The 19,328-nt window shown below is 39.5% G+C and overlaps 2 protein-coding genes across 2 annotated transcripts in view; one reads left to right on the top strand and one right to left on the bottom strand.

The window, feature by feature from the left end:
* pi4k2a (phosphatidylinositol 4-kinase type 2 alpha) overlaps positions 1-11,558 on the top strand; it is a 13,413-nt gene extending 1,855 nt beyond the window's left edge. Inside the window, exons 2-9 of the mRNA XM_079812807.1 lie at positions 5,203-5,403; positions 7,742-7,873; positions 8,013-8,166; positions 8,257-8,318; positions 8,396-8,495; positions 8,637-8,770; positions 8,881-8,940; positions 10,769-11,558. Coding sequence (XP_079668933.1) covers positions 5,203-5,403; positions 7,742-7,873; positions 8,013-8,166; positions 8,257-8,318; positions 8,396-8,495; positions 8,637-8,770; positions 8,881-8,940; positions 10,769-10,930 — 1,005 coding nt within the window. The 3' untranslated portion in view covers positions 10,931-11,558. The remainder of the gene's footprint in view (positions 1-5,202; positions 5,404-7,741; positions 7,874-8,012; positions 8,167-8,256; positions 8,319-8,395; positions 8,496-8,636; positions 8,771-8,880; positions 8,941-10,768) is intronic.
* avpi1 (arginine vasopressin induced 1) lies at positions 10,990-19,069 on the bottom strand. The gene is made up of 3 exons (XM_079812813.1): positions 18,907-19,069; positions 14,368-14,765; positions 10,990-13,896 (listed from the first exon to the last, which is right to left on the bottom strand). The coding sequence occupies exons 2-3, from the start codon at positions 14,763-14,765 to the stop codon at positions 13,638-13,640; spliced, it is 657 nt and encodes a 218-aa protein (XP_079668939.1). The 5' UTR covers positions 18,907-19,069; the 3' UTR covers positions 10,990-13,637.
* Between the last annotated feature and the right edge of the window lie 259 nt (positions 19,070-19,328).

Raw genomic sequence — 19,328 nt, forward strand, 5'->3', positions numbered from 1 at the left:
AATACGGCAAATAAGCTCAATTTGCCTTCTTTTAGCTAGCTTGTAGTCTCAATATGTGTATATATAGCTCAAATTGAGTAAAGAGTGCTTTTTACAACTTACCAGACTGTCCGACTTCCTCACTCACTTTTTTCCAAGCAAGATCCTTTTTATTCCTGTTTCTATAACGTATGAACATGTATAGTACAGCTCCGGGTATCCACATATGATTGTCCTCATTGTTGTCACTACTAGAGCAAGCTCCTGATTGGTTAACGCGGCACAAATATCCGCCAAAGTTCAGATGTTTCAACTCGTGCAACAAACACCCGAAACGCTCAATTCGTATAATTTGTGTCGCCTCATTCGTGCGAAATCGCGCAGCAGAATGTCTATTTGTGTCTTTGCAACGCTTCATTCGCGTCTGGTGTGAACGCACCATTAGTCTTATTGTTTGAATCTGGTTTTCTTGATTTACCGCGAGCATGTTTTACCATGCCTAATATCCATCTTTAAAACAGCGCTGCGTTCCTCCACATACACATGAGCGGAAGAAGCGGAAGCGCTCGTCTGTGGCGGCGGCGTCATCAAGCCACGCCTTTGTTTTAAATAAACGTCCGCTAGCGGCGTAAAATGACATATTGTGGCTTTAACAGCTCCCATAAAAAACACAGATTGGCTTGATCAGGGCGGTGAATTACATGTTGATAAATTAACACTTTACTGTAAGATTCCACTTTATTAGTTAACTACTTTAGTTAAAATTAACTAACAATGAAATATAAGTTAATATATTTATTAACCCTTTGGTGCTCTCTATTTATTTTGTCTTTATCACATATTTTAGTAATCACCATAAATTAGGTATCATTTGAAAGCTTAAACCCTCAAAATTCAGAAATCGGACATGGAAACGGTACTTTAAATCCTATTGGCGGCCCCTCCCCCTAGTGGGCGGAGTCATGTTTCATATTACAACGTATTTTGACTTTTTGAATAATTTTTTTTCTAATCTTGACAAATCGCATATCGTCGGAAAGGTCTGAGACTCAAGGTTCCATATTTAGGGACTGTTCTGAGATAGAGGTGATATTTACGACAGAAATGTATTCATTTGAATGCCTAAAAACATTGAATGAAAACCCGGTGGCTGTTTTTGGTATTACGTCTTAACAAAATCTCATTGGAACTCGTACTGCTTTACAGTAAATCTATAACTTTTTTACAGTTTCACTTTTACTTCAGAAATAATCTGCTGAGTGTCTTTAAAAATAGACCAGCTTTATGTCTGTATTCCAAAGCGTTAATGAATTACAACCATTTATGCTTGGATAGTGCCTTTTCATGTCTAGGCTCACAGTTTTAATGTTTTACTAATACATATATTACTATAATTCTTTATAGGTGCTTTTGTCATTTTTATTACTTTTTCTAAGTTTCTTTTTAGCTTTATTTTTTATTTCCAATTATTCCAATTCTCCACATTTTGAAAAATTGAGTTTTTAATGTAATATTTATATTGTACTTTATTTCAGATGTTGAATTTTTTTTTATATATATAGTTTTAGATTTAGTTCACTAAAACACTGACGTCCATTATCACAGTAGAGAGAAGTGTTTTATTTTCAAAAGTGGCTCTAGTTGACTATAGTTTAATTGAATCTAAGCTTGAGTTGGATTTGACACAGTACTTGTGTGTGTTTTAAGTAGTGGTTGACCTCTATGGTGTCAGTGGCTGATAAACTGCATATGTGAACGCTAGTATTCACCTCAAAATCCAGTGAGCTCACTATCTAGACAGCATTTAGTCTCTCGTGAAATGTTTGTTCATCTACATAGGCAGCTCCCTCCCTCGGGTGCGAGACAAGTGCCTTCATCTTTGACCAACACTTTATAAAAATGCAGAACTGCGAAGGGCTGTTTAGTAATGGTGGTCATTTCATCAGACATTTCCTCACTTCTTTAAATGAAACTGTGGAATAACCATGAGAGAGTCATAGCTTGACATGGTTTAAGACCGGTCACATGCGTTAAACCGCCTAATTTCTGCCATATGACTTCAGAGATTATAGCCGAGTGTGTGGCTTTCTTTCATTTAGCCACAGAATCAAACAGGGTCAAAACTCTCGGCTTTGGACCCGGTTTGCTTCAGAAACACTAGATTGTGAGATAATTCAAAGGTTATATTGATTATATTTATCACAAAGATTGTTTTGTTGTGCCTTTTCAGCAGAACTGAGTGAATGATAAACACTTTAATCCTTGTAGTAAAGATGGAGTTGAACGAACAGACTCTTCCAGTTTCACTCCATCAAGATGAAGAGGAATTGAGATTCACTACACATTTTCGGCGGGAGTTCCCAGTGTTGCTCCTTCTTGGGCCCATCATGTTATTCTGTTCAGGTTTAATTTTAGCGTAGTTTAAAGAGTTCATGAAAATTACAAAGGGAAAAGGTTGGGAGCTTTCAGTCAGAAGTGACCAAACATTTCTCAATTTCTATCTGCACACAAGCCGTAAACAATTTCATTTATGAAGTAATTTGGGAGAGTTTGAATCTGGCCTAAAAGTAGACCATGATTTACTCACCCTCAAGCCATCAGTTATTTAGTCTTTAAAGTTTTAAATAAGGATATTTTTCTTATGCAAACGCTCCACTTCTCTTCTGAAGGCCTTTATTAACCCAGCAGTTATATGATGGATAGATGCACTTTTATGGACTTCAAAAATGAACCAACAAGACACTGGCATTATAAAGCCTGGACATTTTTAATATAACTCAGATTGTGTTCGTCTGAAAGAAGAATGTCATATACATCTAGGATGGCTTGAGGGTGAGTCAATCATGGGGTAATTTTTATTTTTGGGTGAACTGTCCCCTTAATCATTTAAGATGTGATTATTAGTCATGACGGTCTAGTTAGTCAGACTGAACTGTGCTACACACTGCAGCCTGTGGGGGGCAGAAGTGAGCCGAGGGTCTGATGTCAGTTTGGTGTTTTCTTGAAGGGCTGGTGCTCGACCTCTCGGCGGTGAACACGCTGGATCTGCTCACTAGTGAGGCAACTCACATGAGTCATTAAGCACATGACCACATGTAAGGTCAGGTGGTGCGCCGGGCCAGTTTCTCATTCACATCAAATCAAATCAGAGATGAGTCATGGAGACCAGATGAAGTCTTTGTTAAAGGTCACTTTTAGTGGGGAAATCATAAGGCAGAATGTGTAACTGTGTTGGGCGTATAAACTTGCACATCTGTTTAAAAGTTTGCCATCCTAAGATTTGTTAATGTTTTTGAAAGCAAGTCTCTTCTGCTCACCAAGGCTGCATTTATTTGATGAAAAATACAGTAAAAACTGTAAAAATGTGAAATATTATTACAATTTAAAACAGCTGTTTTCTATGTGAATGTAGGTTAAAGTGTAATTTATTCCTGTGATCAAAGCTGTATTTTCAGTATCATTACTCCAGTCTTCAGTGTCACATGATCCTTCAGAAATCATTCTGATATGCTGACTTGATACTCAAGAAACATTTATGATTATTTGTTGTGCTGATTCACATTTCTGTACAAACTATGATTTCAGGATTCTTTCATTAATAAAAAGAATAGCATTCATTTGAAATAGAAATCTCATTATAAATGTCTTTACTTTCACAGAACGATCCTTCCTGAAATCTGACTGATGCCAAACTTTTGAACGATAGTGTGCAAATGGTTTCCTTCTTGTAGTGTTTTAACCCTAAAAAAATACACATTTCACCTTCAAAACAGACATGTCCTATATGATTTTCACTGCATTCTGGGACTGCTTTATTCGTAAAATACCTCATTCAATTCTAGCCAAAATGGCTATCCATCTCTAGTGAAGGTTCTTGGAAAGTGTCTGTGATTTGCTTAAAATGTACATTTGTAAATGTGATTTTGGTCTGAGGCCCTGTTTAAGTATTAAGATTTTGGTTTTGAGTTTTGGTCGATCGGCTCACAAGTAGACGAGGGAGACACATTCCCGTTCACACCTGGTGTTTTAAACCATCTCTTTCCGTCTTCGTCGGAAACAGCTGAGAGTAGCTAGCGCTCTGTAGAGAAGATTGTCCATTTAGGGCCACCGTAGAAACATGGCGGTGCAAAATGGCGACTTCACTGTAAGGAGGCCGACGGTGTGTGTAGATAGAAATTACTCATTCTAAGGTAATAAAAACATAACGGTTCATTATATAAGGTCTTTATACTCCACTGAAAACATAGTTATGTATATTATATTGCATTTCTGTCAATAGATTCTCATAAATATTACACACCACCTTAAAGGGATAGTTCACCCAAAAACGAAATGTTTATGTTTATGTATGGCATCCAAGATGTAGGTGTGTTTGTTTCTTCAGTAGAACACAAATGAAGATTTTTAACTCCAACCGTTACAGTGTGATAGTCGTATAATGCATGTCAATGGGGATATTTTAGAGTATAAGAGTAAAAACACATAGACATACGAATCCTCATTAAACCATGCGGCTCGTGGCGACACATTGATGTCTGAAGACACGAAACCATCGGTTTATGCGAGAAACTGAACAGTATTTGTTATTTTTTTACCTCTTATCAGACGAATGTCATCTAGTATTCCCAGCGCCATAACTTCCGGCGAATAAAGTCAAAATACTGGCGCGATCAAAGATATATATACATAGATGCCTCATTCCACCGATCCGTGCCATAGGACCGCGCAGGCACTAATGAGGACGGCTGATGCAGAGCCATAAAAAAAAATGAAATACATTTTTAAATATGGATATTTTTCTTACACAAACGCATCGATTCGCTTCAGAAGGCCTTTATTAACACCCCAGAGCCGTGTGAAGCAGTTATATGACGGACAGATGCAGTTTTTATGGACTTCAAAAACTGCTATAATAATGCTTGGATTAGCCTGAACATTTTTAATATAACTCTGAAAGAAGAATGTCATATACACCTCGGATGACTTGAGGATGAGTAAATCATGGGCTAATTAAAATTTTTGGGTGAACTGTCCCTTTAATCACAGGTGTAAACAGGGCCTCACATGCGAGATGTAAAGTGTACGGTAAAAGGATGGATACTATTTCACCAACAAGCTAGAGAGGAACTATTTGAGCAGATTGTCATGTTCTAGATGCATGGTATGACCGCATTTGCCGCTTCATGAAACCTGACCTGAAATGTCCTCTTTTTGCTCCAACAGAAGGTCATCGGGGTCTTCAAACCAAAGAACGAGGAACCGTACGGCCAGCTGAACCCCAAGTGGACCAAATGGCTGCAGAAGCTCTGCTGCCCGTGCTGTTTCGGCCGGGACTGTCTGGTTCTGAATCAGGGCTACCTGTCAGAGGCCGGCGCCAGTTTAGTGGACCAGAAACTAGAACTCAACATCGTGCCGCGCACCAAGGTATGACACACTTGTGCATCTTCACTGAAACCAAAACCGAGGTGAATGAGGACGTGAGAAAGTATGGCGATAGTCATGATGGTTTTGCGCTTGTTAGTCAACCTCTTTCATTTCCTGTTGTTGGCACGCATGAAAACAAACTAGTCAACCGCACGGCTAGACATAACGCTTACCTCACTTACACTCCCACACCATTGCTATTGCTGACTGTCGAGAGAAGACAGACATGTCCTCGGGTGTCTTCACACTTGGCATGTTTGGTTGGATTAAAACCAACCCTGGTGCGATTGCTCTGTTAGTGCGGTTCATTTCAAGAATCCATCTGAACCCTGGTGCCACCAAACAAGCAGAAAAGATGGGTTTCGCTCCACTTCCAAACAAACTCGGGTACGGTTCGAATGAGATCACTCACCTAAAGGATTATTAGGAACACATACTAATACTGTGTTTGACCCCCTTTCGCCTTCAGAACTGCCTGAATTCTACGTGGCATTGATTCAACAAGGTGCTGAAAGCATTCTTTACAAATGTTGGTCCATATTGATAGGAGAGCATCTTGCAGTTGATGGAGATTTGTGGGATGCACATCCAGGGCACGAAGCTCCCGTTCCACCACATCCCAAAGATGCTCTATTGGGTTGAGATCTGGTGACTGTGGGATGGCCATTTTAGTCCAGTGAACTCATTGACATGTTCAAGAAACCAATTTGAAATGATTGGAGCTTTGTGACGGTGCATTATCCTGCTGGAAGTAGCCATCAGAGGATGGGGACATGGTGGTCATAAAGGGATGGACATGGTCAGAAACAATGCTCAGGTAGGCCGTGGCATTTAAACAATGCCCAATTGGCACTAAGGGGCCTAAAGTGTGTCAAGATAACATCCCCCACACCATTACACCACCACCAGCCTGCACAGTGGTAACAAGGCATGATGGATCCATGTTCTCGTTCTGTTTACGCCAAATTCTGACTCTACCATCTGAATGTCTCAACAGAAATCGAGACTCATCAGACGAGGGAACATTTTTCCAGTCTTCAACTGTCCAATTTTGGTGAGCTCGTGCAAATTGTAGCCTCTTTTTCCTATTTGTAGTGGAGATGAGTGGTACCCGGTGGGGTCTTCTGCTGTTGTAGCCCATCCGCCTCAAGGTTGTGGGTGTTGTGGCTTCACAAATGCTTTGCTGCATACCTCGGTTGTAACGAGTGGTTATTTCAGTCAAAGTTGCTCTTCTATCAGCTTGAATCAGTCGGCCCATTCTCCTCTGACCTCTAGCATCAACAAGGCATTTTCGCCCACAGGACTGCCGCATACTGGATGTTTTTCCCTTTTCACACCATTCTTTGTAAACCCTAGAAATGGTTGTGCGTGAAAATCCCAGTAACTGAGCAGATTGTGAAATACTCAGACTGGCCCGTCTGGCACCAACAACCATGCCACGCTCAAAATTGCTTAAATCACCTTTCTTTCCCATTCTGACATTCAGTTTGGAGTTCAGGAGATTGTCTTGACCAGGACCACACCCCTAAATGCAATGAAGCAACTGCCATGTGATTGGTTGATTAGATAATTGCATTAATGAGAAATTGAACAGGTGTTGCTAATAATGCTTTAGGTGAGTGTATGAACACAACACGGACCAAAGACATGTAAAGGAACCGAAAACAGGACATGATGTCACAGATCTTCGTTTGTGTGTGTGTGACGGACGGATTTCTGCTGCTGTTTTGACTCCTTTACACATTTTATAAGCTCTTGACGAGTTCTCAGCAGGTCAAAATACCACCATATGTAGCTTTGCATACACAGCGAGCGCGTATAGCCCAGCACACTGCATTGATTTGGATGTTCGGTAAGTCCCGTCACGAAATATACGTCATAAAAGACGACCAATCAGGTTGTGATCATATACCTATGCCATTAGGTTCGGTATTAAAAATGCCAATGTGAACGCTAAGCGGACCAGGACTAAGGCTAAACCCCCCCCCCCCTCCCCTTACCCTTAAATAGGGCACTATTTGAAGGGACAGACATTTGTAGTGGTGTCCGAGACCATAGTGGACGTTTCTGAGTGCACTCATTCAATCCCACAATGCACCGCAATAATGAGTGTACAGTCGATGTACATACAGCGGCTGTCCGACTTCACTCACTCGTTTTCATTCACTCCTTCAAGTGAACTGTATTAGTGGATAACGTAGGGAATAGTGATTGAGGGTTTAGGGGGCGATTTTGGATTTAGCCTGAATGTTTTTTTTGGTCCAGCCCAAACTAACCAAGCAAACCGAACTACCCGTGTGAACACACCCCTATATAAAGCGTTCTCTCTTTCTCTTAGGTGGTGTATTTATCCAGCGAGACGTTTAACTACAGCGCCATCGATCGAGTAAAGTCTAGAGGAAAGAGGTTAGCTCTAGAAAAAGTGCCTAAGGTTGGCCAACGCTTCCACCGGATTGGCCTGCCACCTAAGGTAAGGTTTATGACCGCGCCACCTTTCTGCCTGGAGGAAGATTTGGCTCTTGTAGGTTTATACAGTGTTATTTTACAAGTGATACACGTTTCTATTGGCTGTTGTATGTTTGTGAACTGGTTTCTTTTGGCTGTTGTAGGTGGGCTCATTCCAGCTCTTCGTAGAGGGGTATAAAGACGCAGATTTCTGGCTGCGGCGGTTCGAGGCGGAGCCTTTACCCGAAAACACTAATCGCCAACTCCAGCTACAGTTTGAGAGACTGGTGGTGCTGGATTACATAATCAGAAACACAGGTGAACACGGTCAAAGGTCAAACAAATAGACAACATTTGTACTGTCTGTTTTAACAAATTATTTTTGTGTGTGGTTGTATGGATCTGTAGACCGAGGAAATGACAACTGGCTTATAAAATATGACTATCCGATGGATACATCGAGCAACAGAGTGAGTGACCAGCTGATATTTTTAGGAGATTTTCCATGTTTTCGTGTTCGTGTTTATCAAATGGTTTTCTCATCCAGGACAGTGATTGGGTGTTAGTGAAGGACCCCATCATTAAGCTGGCAGCCATTGACAACGGTCTGGCCTTCCCTCTCAAACACCCGGATTCATGGAGAGCCTGTAAGCCAATCACCATCCACCTCACAAACACATGACTGGCCAATCACACTGTAATATCCTTAATAAGTGTTAAATACCTTCGTCATCACTGCAACTTGAGCTGTTTTCATTCAGTGTTTTTGTTGAATGTGTTTCCTGTAGATCCGTTTTACTGGGCGTGGCTGCCACAGGCTAAAGTTGCCTTCTCCCAAGAGATCCGAGATTTAGTTCTTCCCAAATTTTCCGACCCAAACTTCATCAAAGACCTCGAAGAAGATCTATATGAGCTTTTTAAGGTAAGCCACCAAGAACGCTTTAAAATCCAGCTGGGCACTCGCCGATATGTTTGTCTGTTTTATGAAATGAATGCTCAGTGTTGACTTTATATTTGCGTTCACTTTGACAGAAAGATCCGGGATTCGACAGAGGACAGTTCAAGAAGCAGGTCTCAGTAATGAGGGGGCAGGTGAGTCTATTTCAGTTGTGTTTAAAGACACTGAAAGCATCTGCTTTATAGTATTAGATATGATATGGTAGGGCTGGGCAATAAATCAGTATTGATATTTATTGAGGAAAATAAATCCACAATATCGTTAATAAACTTTTGAGTAATATTTTATATTTAACCTACATCTCTTGAGAGTCACGTGCATTTCAGCCATAGAAACTTGAGTCTTCATGACAACCCGCCAAAATAAAAGTTTGGTTTATCTTGAAATTATGACAGAAATATATTACTATTATATAGTAAAAAGTACTGCTTAAAAAAACAATAATAATTTTAAGGAAAATAATATATTAGAATTTTAATTTATACAGTATGCATACTTTATTTGACAACAATAAAAACGCAATGTGTTGATGTAAATTAAAAATATTTAAAATATAGCAATTAGAATATTTTAAAGGTTGAGTAACATTTTATGAGGTAACTCTTTATTTTAAGGTGACGTAGTTACACGTTACTACATGTACTTACTATAGTAATAACATTAAATTATGCATAATTACAAGTAACAAACCCCAACCGTAACTCAATAGTAAGTGCAAATAGTAAATTAATATTTCTCAGTAATTATTGGAGTAAGTATAATGTAACTACATCTCCATTAAATGTAAAAGAAAAATGTTTTTGTAAATGAATTATTTTCCTTTGATTTACATTTGAAAAGATTGATTAAATTGTTAATGTTTTATGAATTCATTTATTCATTAGACACCATTTTCAAAAATGGTGAAAATGGGTTTTCGAAAATGGCTTCCTGAATTAAAAGGTGGCTTTCTCAAACAAGTTATGTTTACTTTCATTCTTGAGGTCTGACAAACATCTGGAATGCACTTCCTTCTCCATTAATGGTATAAAAAAATAAATATTGTGATAAATTTTGTGTGAAAATATGCTTAGCCAATTCGCTTAGCCCTGTTATACGGTCATAATGCTCTCTGCTGCTGTTCACGTGTCAGTCAAAAATGAATATGTCAGTGAAATGATTGTACTATATTTTAGTTTGATATATTTTATTTAACATGTTGTATTTTTAGGGGATTTTATGTTTCTAAATTATATTTATGCTGTAGTTATGATCCATTTATTCACTTTTTGAGCATGGACCTTAAAACTGAAATTTCCAAAACGGTCATAAATCTTGAATGCTTTGGAGCACAGACTTCAGTTTGGTCTCTTTTTAAAGTCGAGACACTTGGCAGATTATTGCTGATGTGAAAAAAGTTATGAAAAATGTTCAAAAATACCTTTTTTTATATATATATATATGTATATATATGAAATATATATTTTCCAAAACACATTTTACTCTAAACTGAGAAAGTCAAAGCCATAAATCTAATCAAGCTGTGCTCCGCATTGATAGTGACAACAATATCACACAAATTTAGCTTTCAGTCAGATTTTGTTGTGCCATTTTTGACCGCGAACAATACAAGTGACTATTTTTTTCAGAATCATTGAACCTTTTTGAATCATGTGCGTGATTTATTTATTTTTGTTCAGACAGCAAGTGTTCCGATAAAGTAAAAAAATATATTAAAAAAAGTAAAAAATGTTGGTCAAAAATGACCGAACAGCACCAGGGAAACTGAAGTTTGCAAGAAGGGGAATGACTCATGCGAACCCTAATATAATTCACAAATACACAACATCTATTCAGCCTGAACGTGCAAAAATGAGCCGCAATTGATGCCCAATTTCCAGCTCGTCTCTGAATAAACTCGCCGAGCAGCCCTCATTCTTGACTTCTCTTTCTGAGCTCATTTCCTGTCCTGCATTCCTCTAGATCCTGAATCTCAGTCAGGCGCTGCGGGAAGGCAAGACGCCGCTGCAGCTGGTGCAGATGCCGCCCGTGATCGTGGAGACGGCGCGGGCGCCACAGCGGGCCAACAGCGAGTCCTACACGCAGAGCTTCCAAAGCAGAAGACCCTTCTTCACCTGGTGGTGATGGGGGCTGTTATGTGTGTGTGTGCAACCTGATTTTAGTTGCATTCTTTTTTTTTTTTTCATCGCCATTTTGGGAACACATGAAAGTGGATCCTTTTCCACACACATAATTCTGAAGGATTGCCTTGTGGACTGTCACACCGTATGAACACTCGAAGCCGTCACGCATGTCAGTAAGACAGTGAAGGAGAAACTTTCTGCTGTAGTGAAACCTCGACGCTTGACCAATCCCTCCCCAGCACTACGGCTCAAGTGTCATCCACTGGCCTCCTGTTAGTTTTGATTTTTCTCACAATCATTGAAAAGTCACACACTGTCCTCTGCTTTTTTCATTAGCGTTATATTTTTCTACTTTTTTTTCACGTGCACGTGTCATGATCTGGAGGCGGAGTCTCCTCGGAGCTCAACTGAGCATGTGCAGAAACATTGGAACGCTCCATCCTCATTCTTTTTTGTTCATAGTTTGATTTCGTTTGAAAATCGTTTTTTTTTTTTTTTTATGTAATCACAGGTGTCAACAAAACTGACCTTAAAACGTGACAATGGACTGTATAATTTGTATGTAATGTATTTAATGAAAGATGCTAAAAACTATAACAGTGCGATACTCAATAAAAGAACGGACTCGAGTTTTATTTCGAAAACGATTTAATTGGAAGTTCCAGCTTAGTGACGATGAGAAACATAACTCTTGCTCCTGTGCATGTAGTAGTGTTCAGAGAAATTGGCTACATGTTTTCATCTGTATTGCTTCTAAATGTCTGTCCAAGTGACAGAAGAAGACATTAAATAATCAGCACTAATGATTAGTGTCCAGCATACTTCTATACTAATGCATCATTTACATATCTACCGCAGGCTAAAACAACACTAATGATTCGCAGAGAACTGCACTGCTGCAGCAAATGCAAATACATTCCTCTATATTTTTAGATATTGGACAATAAACACCACTGGAAGGCAGAACACTCCCTGAAAAGGAGGACTACTGAGAACCTAGTGTTTTGGAAGAAAGAAAACACAAGCACATTTCATTAAATAATAGAAACCCAGCACTCTTCAGCCCCGTACATTCATATAAGTGGAAAATATATAAGCTGAGAGGGGCTCTGGAAGCTTCAATGAGGCTTAACTCATTTAAAGTATTTAAAGAGACAGTTCACTTTTGTCATTTACTCGCCCACGTTGTTCCAAACCGCTACGGTTTCAGTTTAATTACATAAGCACAAACGCAAATGACAGAGAATGGGCGTGGACACAAAAAATAGGGATGCACAATATCGGTATCAGCCGATGTGGTCATTTTTAATGCTATCCGATAAGATGTGGCAGATATATTAAAGCCGATAAATAATGGGTTATTTGTTTTAACTGAGACACTTCAGATGCGCACAGTTCACCATGATGGGTTTGAATTGCTTGAAATATGATTGGAATCGCCTCAAAAAGGAAAATACATTTCAGTGCAACATGTGCAGTGCAAGTCTGTCATATAGGCTACATAACATAATGAGAATATTAGAATCGTGTGCATGAGCTTTTAATGGTGAGACTTTTGTTTTTGCAATCAGGCTCTCAAAAATGATAAAAAAAAATCGGATTTAAATTTATCGCCAATATATCGGTTATCGGCTTTCAAATATAAAGAATTAGCGGTTATTGTAGCTGGCAAAAGCCGTAATCCCTCAAATTATAGAACATTTTGGATTTGTATTTATCGTCAATATATCGGTTAGCGGCTTTCAAATATAAAGAATTAGCAGTTATCGTATCGGCCAGAATGTTCTTTTTGTAATCACTCAAAAAATGATTGAATATTTTTGATTTAGATTTATTGGTCAATATATCGGTTATCGGCTTTCAAATATAAAGAATTATCGATATCAAATATAAAGAATTAGTGGTTATTGTAGCTGGCAAAGGCTGTAATCACTCAAATTATAGAACATTGTGGATTTATATTTATCGTCAATATATCGGTTAGCGGCTTTCAAATATAAAGAATTAGCGGTTATCGTATCGGCCAAAATTTTCTTTTTATAATCACTCTCAAAAAATTATAGAACATTTTGGATTTAGATTTGTCAGCCTATATATCGGTTATCGGCTTTCAAATATAATAACATTTATCGGTTAACGATATCCGCCAAAATGTTCATACCGGTGCATTAAAAAAAAAAATTACCAAAAAGGCAGTTTAAAATAGTCTATATGATTCATGCAATATATTACAAATCTTCTAAAGTCCATATGACTTGGAATGTAGTGCATGAGCTGTGTTTTTATGTCTTTTTTTGGAGCTCAACACTGTTCGCTCGCATTTTGTAGAAAAGAGCAGCATGAAAATCTGTTGTGTTCTGTCGTCTGGGGTTTGGAACAACATGAGCATGAGTATAAATAATAGTTTTTGACCCTCTAATAGTGTTTGACTGCTTTTGTGCGATCAGGTCCGAGGATGTGAGAATGGCACAAACCTGTAAACGGTTCGTTAAGGTACAGCAGGACTCAAATCCTGCGGGATTATTGTTAGTGTCAGTTCCGGGCCGCTGCAGGTGTGTTAGTGTTGATCATTGCTCGATTAAGACTAGTGTTTGATTGAGGCAGCAGCTTCAAGTAAATCTGCGGCGAGGGCGAGTCTCAGGCTGTAATCTGATTGAATGCGTTCAGTCGGCGGTAATCCCACACTGCTCCACTTCCTGCTGCCGGCGTTAGTGTCGTATCCGATGCAGGTAGCGTTCGGGGTCCTTCTCTTGAACGCCGTTCCAGCTCCATCGGGGGCCGCCCGAGGGCCCCTGAGGCTCTTCCTCCGGGGACAGGAAGTCACCTTGATCACATGGTCCAGCCTCAGAAGAGCCCTGCCCTCCACAGGCTCCCAAAGCAGACGAATCATCATTGCCATCAGCATTATCGTCCTTATCTTCTCCAGTTATGACTTCAGACGTCTGTCCCAGCGAGCACTCGTTGATCCTAATGGATGATTAAATAATAATAATGCATAAATAATAGCACATCAACTAAGATGCAGATCAGTATATTATATAATTACAGTATTCTCGTGCACAATCTAATCGCAGGTGTGTGACCCATGCCTGGATATTCTTGTCTGATTACAGGGTCTTTATCGTGCCAGGTTTGTGGCTGATCTCATGACCTACATTTGTTCAGATTAGCATGTTTCCATTAACACACACACACACACACACACACAGTGGCAGTGTAGCTGCCATGTGCATCAGAATTCAGCTTTGTATAGACATTTAAGTAAATCTACAAGGATGAACCCTGCAAAATCATGTCCAAATCACATATTACCCCCCAAAAAAGAGGTTTAGAACAAACACTACTCAGAAAATTTGAGAAACTTTCAATACAATACTGTCACATAAATGCTTAAATGAATACTATGTTCTTGAAATAGCTAGTTTCAGTGTCTCTCACCTGAGGTGTCCAAACGCTCGGACCCATCTGGTCCCTGTCGTGTCTTTATGAGAGTCCACCCTGAGGCCGCTTCTGGTCCGCGCTCGGACTCTGAGTCCCACCAGCGCCTGCGCCAAACCCGTCTCCACCTCCGCCATGGCTCCATCCGCAGCCTCTTCCTCCCCCTCCGCCCCGTCCTCGCCGGCCGCTGCTCTCCGGTTCCCCCACACCATGCGGGCTCTCTGCTCGGCGTCCGGGTCGCCCGCCGCTTGGAAGAGCCGCTTCAGCTGCCGCAGGTTCACCCCCTGAAAGATGTTGGCCGTGCCGGACTTGCGGTTCCGGCGCTCGGAGCCTGACGGGCGGGAAAACGTGGGCTGGGACGGGCCTGCGAGAACCGGGGCTGAGGCCACGTCCTCCATCTGTGGAGCGAGAGGTGAAGGTCAAAAGGGTCAAACGGTACGTAGGACTTCTGAGAAGACGACACACACTTTTTGTATGAACTAGTTTTGTAGATGGCTGCAAAGATGATTTTAAGCAAACATGTCCTGTGTTGTTAAAGAGGAAACTGCTATAAAGTGCTTTTTATTTATTCATTTGTGTCTAAAGGAGCTTTATGGCAAGACACTATATATGATTATATTTTTTATGATTATTGATTTGTTAATTTTACGTTTTTTGGGGGGGCTATTGTACAGAGTTGCCTTTATAACGTCTAGACTCCTCTTCTTTTAGAATAGTGGAGCGAAAACATTCAAAATACACATTTGTGTCTGTATATTTCAATTTCAAAGTGTATTTTCAAAAGGTAATTTTCCACTTCAGCAACATTTACTTAAACTGTTACAAAAACCACAAACTGACATCAAAAGCCAAGAGTCAAACAGCCCAACTAAAGCAAACACTGATCTCCATAATGGCGACCAAACATTTTCAATAAAACATCAACATCTAAACCTCTGTTAATTCTCAAAAATAACTGTGGACAAATGACAGAAATCAAGCCAGTCTGGTTAGTAAGAGAGATGTAATGCATCTTCAGTTGATCTCATCTAAAGCTGTGGCTGAAGTCAGTTGTAGTTCTTGAGTTTCTCTTTCCTTCAGTGATTCTGCTCATTACCATCAGGCGTCTTCAATGTTGGCAATACAAAACAGACAGTTCTTAATTCTTATTTGACGTCTGTCTGTTATTCAGATAGTATTGTTTACATTTTACTCATTTTAAATGGTTGACATTTAAGGAATTAATTTGATTAATTCTAACTCAATTCTATATTGCTTGTAATCTGTTGCCACAATATTATTGAGTAGATATAGCGCATTATTTTTTTTACAGTGTATACCAAACCTTACATTTTCCTATCTATATTTTGAAGGTTTTTTAATGAGGGGTTACTTCATATAACAATTTATTCCTGAAAACTTGGTGAAAATGTATTTTTCTGGCTGTTGAATTTATTTTTTGAAGTAGTGGAGAGAAATCCAAAATCCCTTCTGTTAAAACATCTGTGTCACAAAATGAAACCATTTTCAACCTGGCCCCAGTGTTTAGATTTCTGTTCAGGAAATGTATGCAAATTAGTGCATATTTAATTAGATAATATCTCATTTGCATATTTTTTACATTGCATTTAAAAAAACGTGTAATATAAAACAAATCTCTTGAATGTACTGCGGTTATTAAACTGGGAAAGTATGATTACATCTATTAGTTTAGTTTTTTATATCCTATATTTACCCTATCTTGCCTTAAGTTGGTACGTCAATGGAAAAAGAGTATTTAAACCGCACTGCAGGTTCAGACATTAGCCGACTGACCTCCATTGACAAAGGCTATTAATTGCCATTAAGTCACCATTGCCTATTACAGCAGTCTAAGCTGGGAAAACAAGTCTATGCCACTTTTAAAGAGCCTAAAAAACCCTGTTCATTGGTAAAACATCAGTTTAATCAAATCAGAAGTCAAGTCAAGTCACTTTTATTTATATAGCGCTTTATACAATACAGATTGCTTCACAGTGATAATTCAATGATGCAAACAGCTCATGTCGGCTGTACAGCAGATCTAAAAGAAAACCTTGGGAGAAACCAGGCTCAGTTCTCCTCTGGCCAACCAACAAACACAGAATACATGGATCATTTGAATGGTCTTCAATGTAAAAAGAGGTTTCGGTCACGTTTTGATGTAGTTGCCACATTTACTTAGTAGCGGGTAACTTGCCAAACGTATGTGCCCCTGGTCCGAACAAATGCAAGGTTAAAGGGTTAGTTCACCCAAAAATGAAACTTCTGTCATTAATTCCTCACCCTCATGTCGTTCCAAACCCGCAAGACCTTCGTTCATCTTAACACAAATGAAGATATTTTTGGTGAAATCTGAGAGCTCTCAGACCCTTCATAGACGGCAAGTTAATGAACACTTTCAAGGTCCAGAAAGGGAGGAAAGACATCATTAAAATAGACCATGTGACTCCAGTGGTTCAACCTTTATGTTATGAAGAGACAAGAATATTTGTGTGTGCCAAAACACAAAAATAACGACTTTATTCAACAATTTCTTCATGTCTGTGTCAGTCGTAAACGGTGTAGGAGACTGACACAGACATGAAGAAATTGTTGTATAAAGTCGTTATTTTTGTTAGAAAGTATTCTCATCGCTTCATAACATTAAAGCTGAACCACTGGAGTCACATGGACTATTTTAATGATGTTTTACTGCCTTTCTGGACCTTGAATGTAAATTCAATTGGTGTCTATGGAGGGTCAGAGCGCTCTCGAACTTCATCAAAAATATCTTAAAGGGACAGTTCACCCAAAAATTAATTAGCCCATGATTTATTCACCCTCAAGCCATCCTAGGTGTACATGACATTCTTCTTTCAAGCGAATACAATCAGAGTTATATTAATACATGTCCAGCCTCTTGCCAGCGTTATAATGAGAATGAATGGCTGTTTCTGTTTTGAAGTCCATAAAAGTGCAACCATCCATCATATAACTGCTCCACACGGCTCCGGGGGGTTAATAAAGGCCTTTGGGCATGGCACAATGCGTTTGCGTAAGAAAAATATCCATATTTCAAACTTTATAAACTGTATATTCTAACGTCCACTAACTGTCATACACCTAGGATGACTTGAGGGTGAGTAAATCATGGGCTATTTTTTATTTTTGGGTGAACTAACGTTAACCCTTTAACTTTTACTCTTACGGGTTTCTAACGACATGAGAGTGAGGAGTTAAAGACTAAAATGTACATTTTTGGGTGGACTAATCCTTTAATTTGAGCGCACTGCATTGTGGGATGCTGTTGTACACTGCATACTTGCACTGGTCATCTGGCTGTGTCTATGGAGGGTCAGAGAGCTCTAGGACTTCATCAAAAATATCTTAAAGGGATAGTTCACCCAAAAATTTAAATTAGCCCATGATTTATTCACCCTCAAGTCATCCTAGGTGTATATGACATTCTTCTTTCAAGAGAATACAATCAGAGTTATATTAATACATTTCCAGCCTCTTGCCAGCTTTATAATGAAAGTGAACGGCTTTTTCTGTTTTGAAGTCCATAAAAGTGCATCCATCCATCATATAACTGCTCCACACCGCTCCAGGGGGATAATAAAGGCCTTCGGAGTTCGGACATGACGCGATATGTTTGCGTAAGAAAAATATCCATATTTAAAACTTTATAATGTATGTCAAACACACTTAGGATGACTTGAGGGTGAGTAAATCATGGGCTAATTTTTATTTTTGGGTGAACTAACCCTTTAACTTGTGTTCTGAAGATGAACGAAGGTCTTACGGGTTTCTAACGACATGAGAGTGAGGAGTTGAAGACTACAATGTACATTTTTGGGTGGACTAATCCTTTAATTTGAGCGCACTGCATTGTGGGATGCTGTTGTACACTGCATACTTGCACTGGTCATCTGGCTAATCAGTACTTACAGAAAATGGTAAAAGTATGAGTATGTCATTTACATAAACCACGTTAGGCGTTATTGCTCAAAGATAAACAGGAATGTCTAGTTAGCTTGTAAGCATTTAGTCATGGCAAAAAATAATGACCAAGGACTCGCGTTTTGTTGACGCGTAACAAGAAAACGGTTATGTTACGTCACCCGACGTCATCTAAAATGTACTCGGGCAATGTTATATGTGAATATTGTTTGGATTAACCTTCTGGATTCGTTTCTCAAATGTCTCGGAAAATAATAAATAAAGGCACGATTAGTTACTGGGTTGGTTCATTTGGCAGTTGAAGTTTGCAGCGCGATGAGTCACGTGACGGCGTGACGCACGAGCGCACGGACATCCGCAGTGACAGCTGCGCGAGGACAGACAACAAAAGCGCTAATGAAAACATATAGCAGCAATTGATAAAGCATATGTTCAAGAATAAATGCGCGGTTATGAGTGACGACATGAAGCACCACAAAGCGCACAATCGCATTAACTGTATTTCTAGGTGGGAATTCGGTTCCGCTTTGCTGCTCTGTAGGAAAAACAAATGAAAAAAAAAACATTAACGACACAATTATGCAGGAATCTACTCACCGTTTCTCTCTGAACTAGTGTCTTTGTGTCATTTGCATGTCGGATCTTTGGAATTGCTGTGTGTAAAGCAGCAGAGTGGTGTAGTAAACAGCCTGGCTGTGTGTGTCCGTCTGTGTCAAGCGCGACGGACAGAAAAGTTTAACGCTCTGACTCGCCATCTACTGTACCGCTCTGACCAATGAGAAGACTGGAATAGATTAGTGATCCCGCCTCCAAGTCTCCTGCAGCCAATCACAACATTCCGTTCCGTGTGTGCGTGTGTGTGTGTGTGTGTATGTGTGTGTGTGTGTGTGTGTGTGTGTGTGTCTGAGAAAAGTGTAATACTCATTGACGTCAGTGCTGCCACACACGTGCCAACATGCGAAACTGTCTCGAGTTACTTTCTATAGTGTTCATAAATATAGCAATGCCTATATATGTAT

Source organism: Gobio gobio, assembly GCF_949357685.1.
Source record: "Gobio gobio genome assembly, chromosome: 3".
Classification (NCBI taxonomy): Eukaryota; Metazoa; Chordata; class Actinopteri; order Cypriniformes; family Gobionidae; genus Gobio; species Gobio gobio.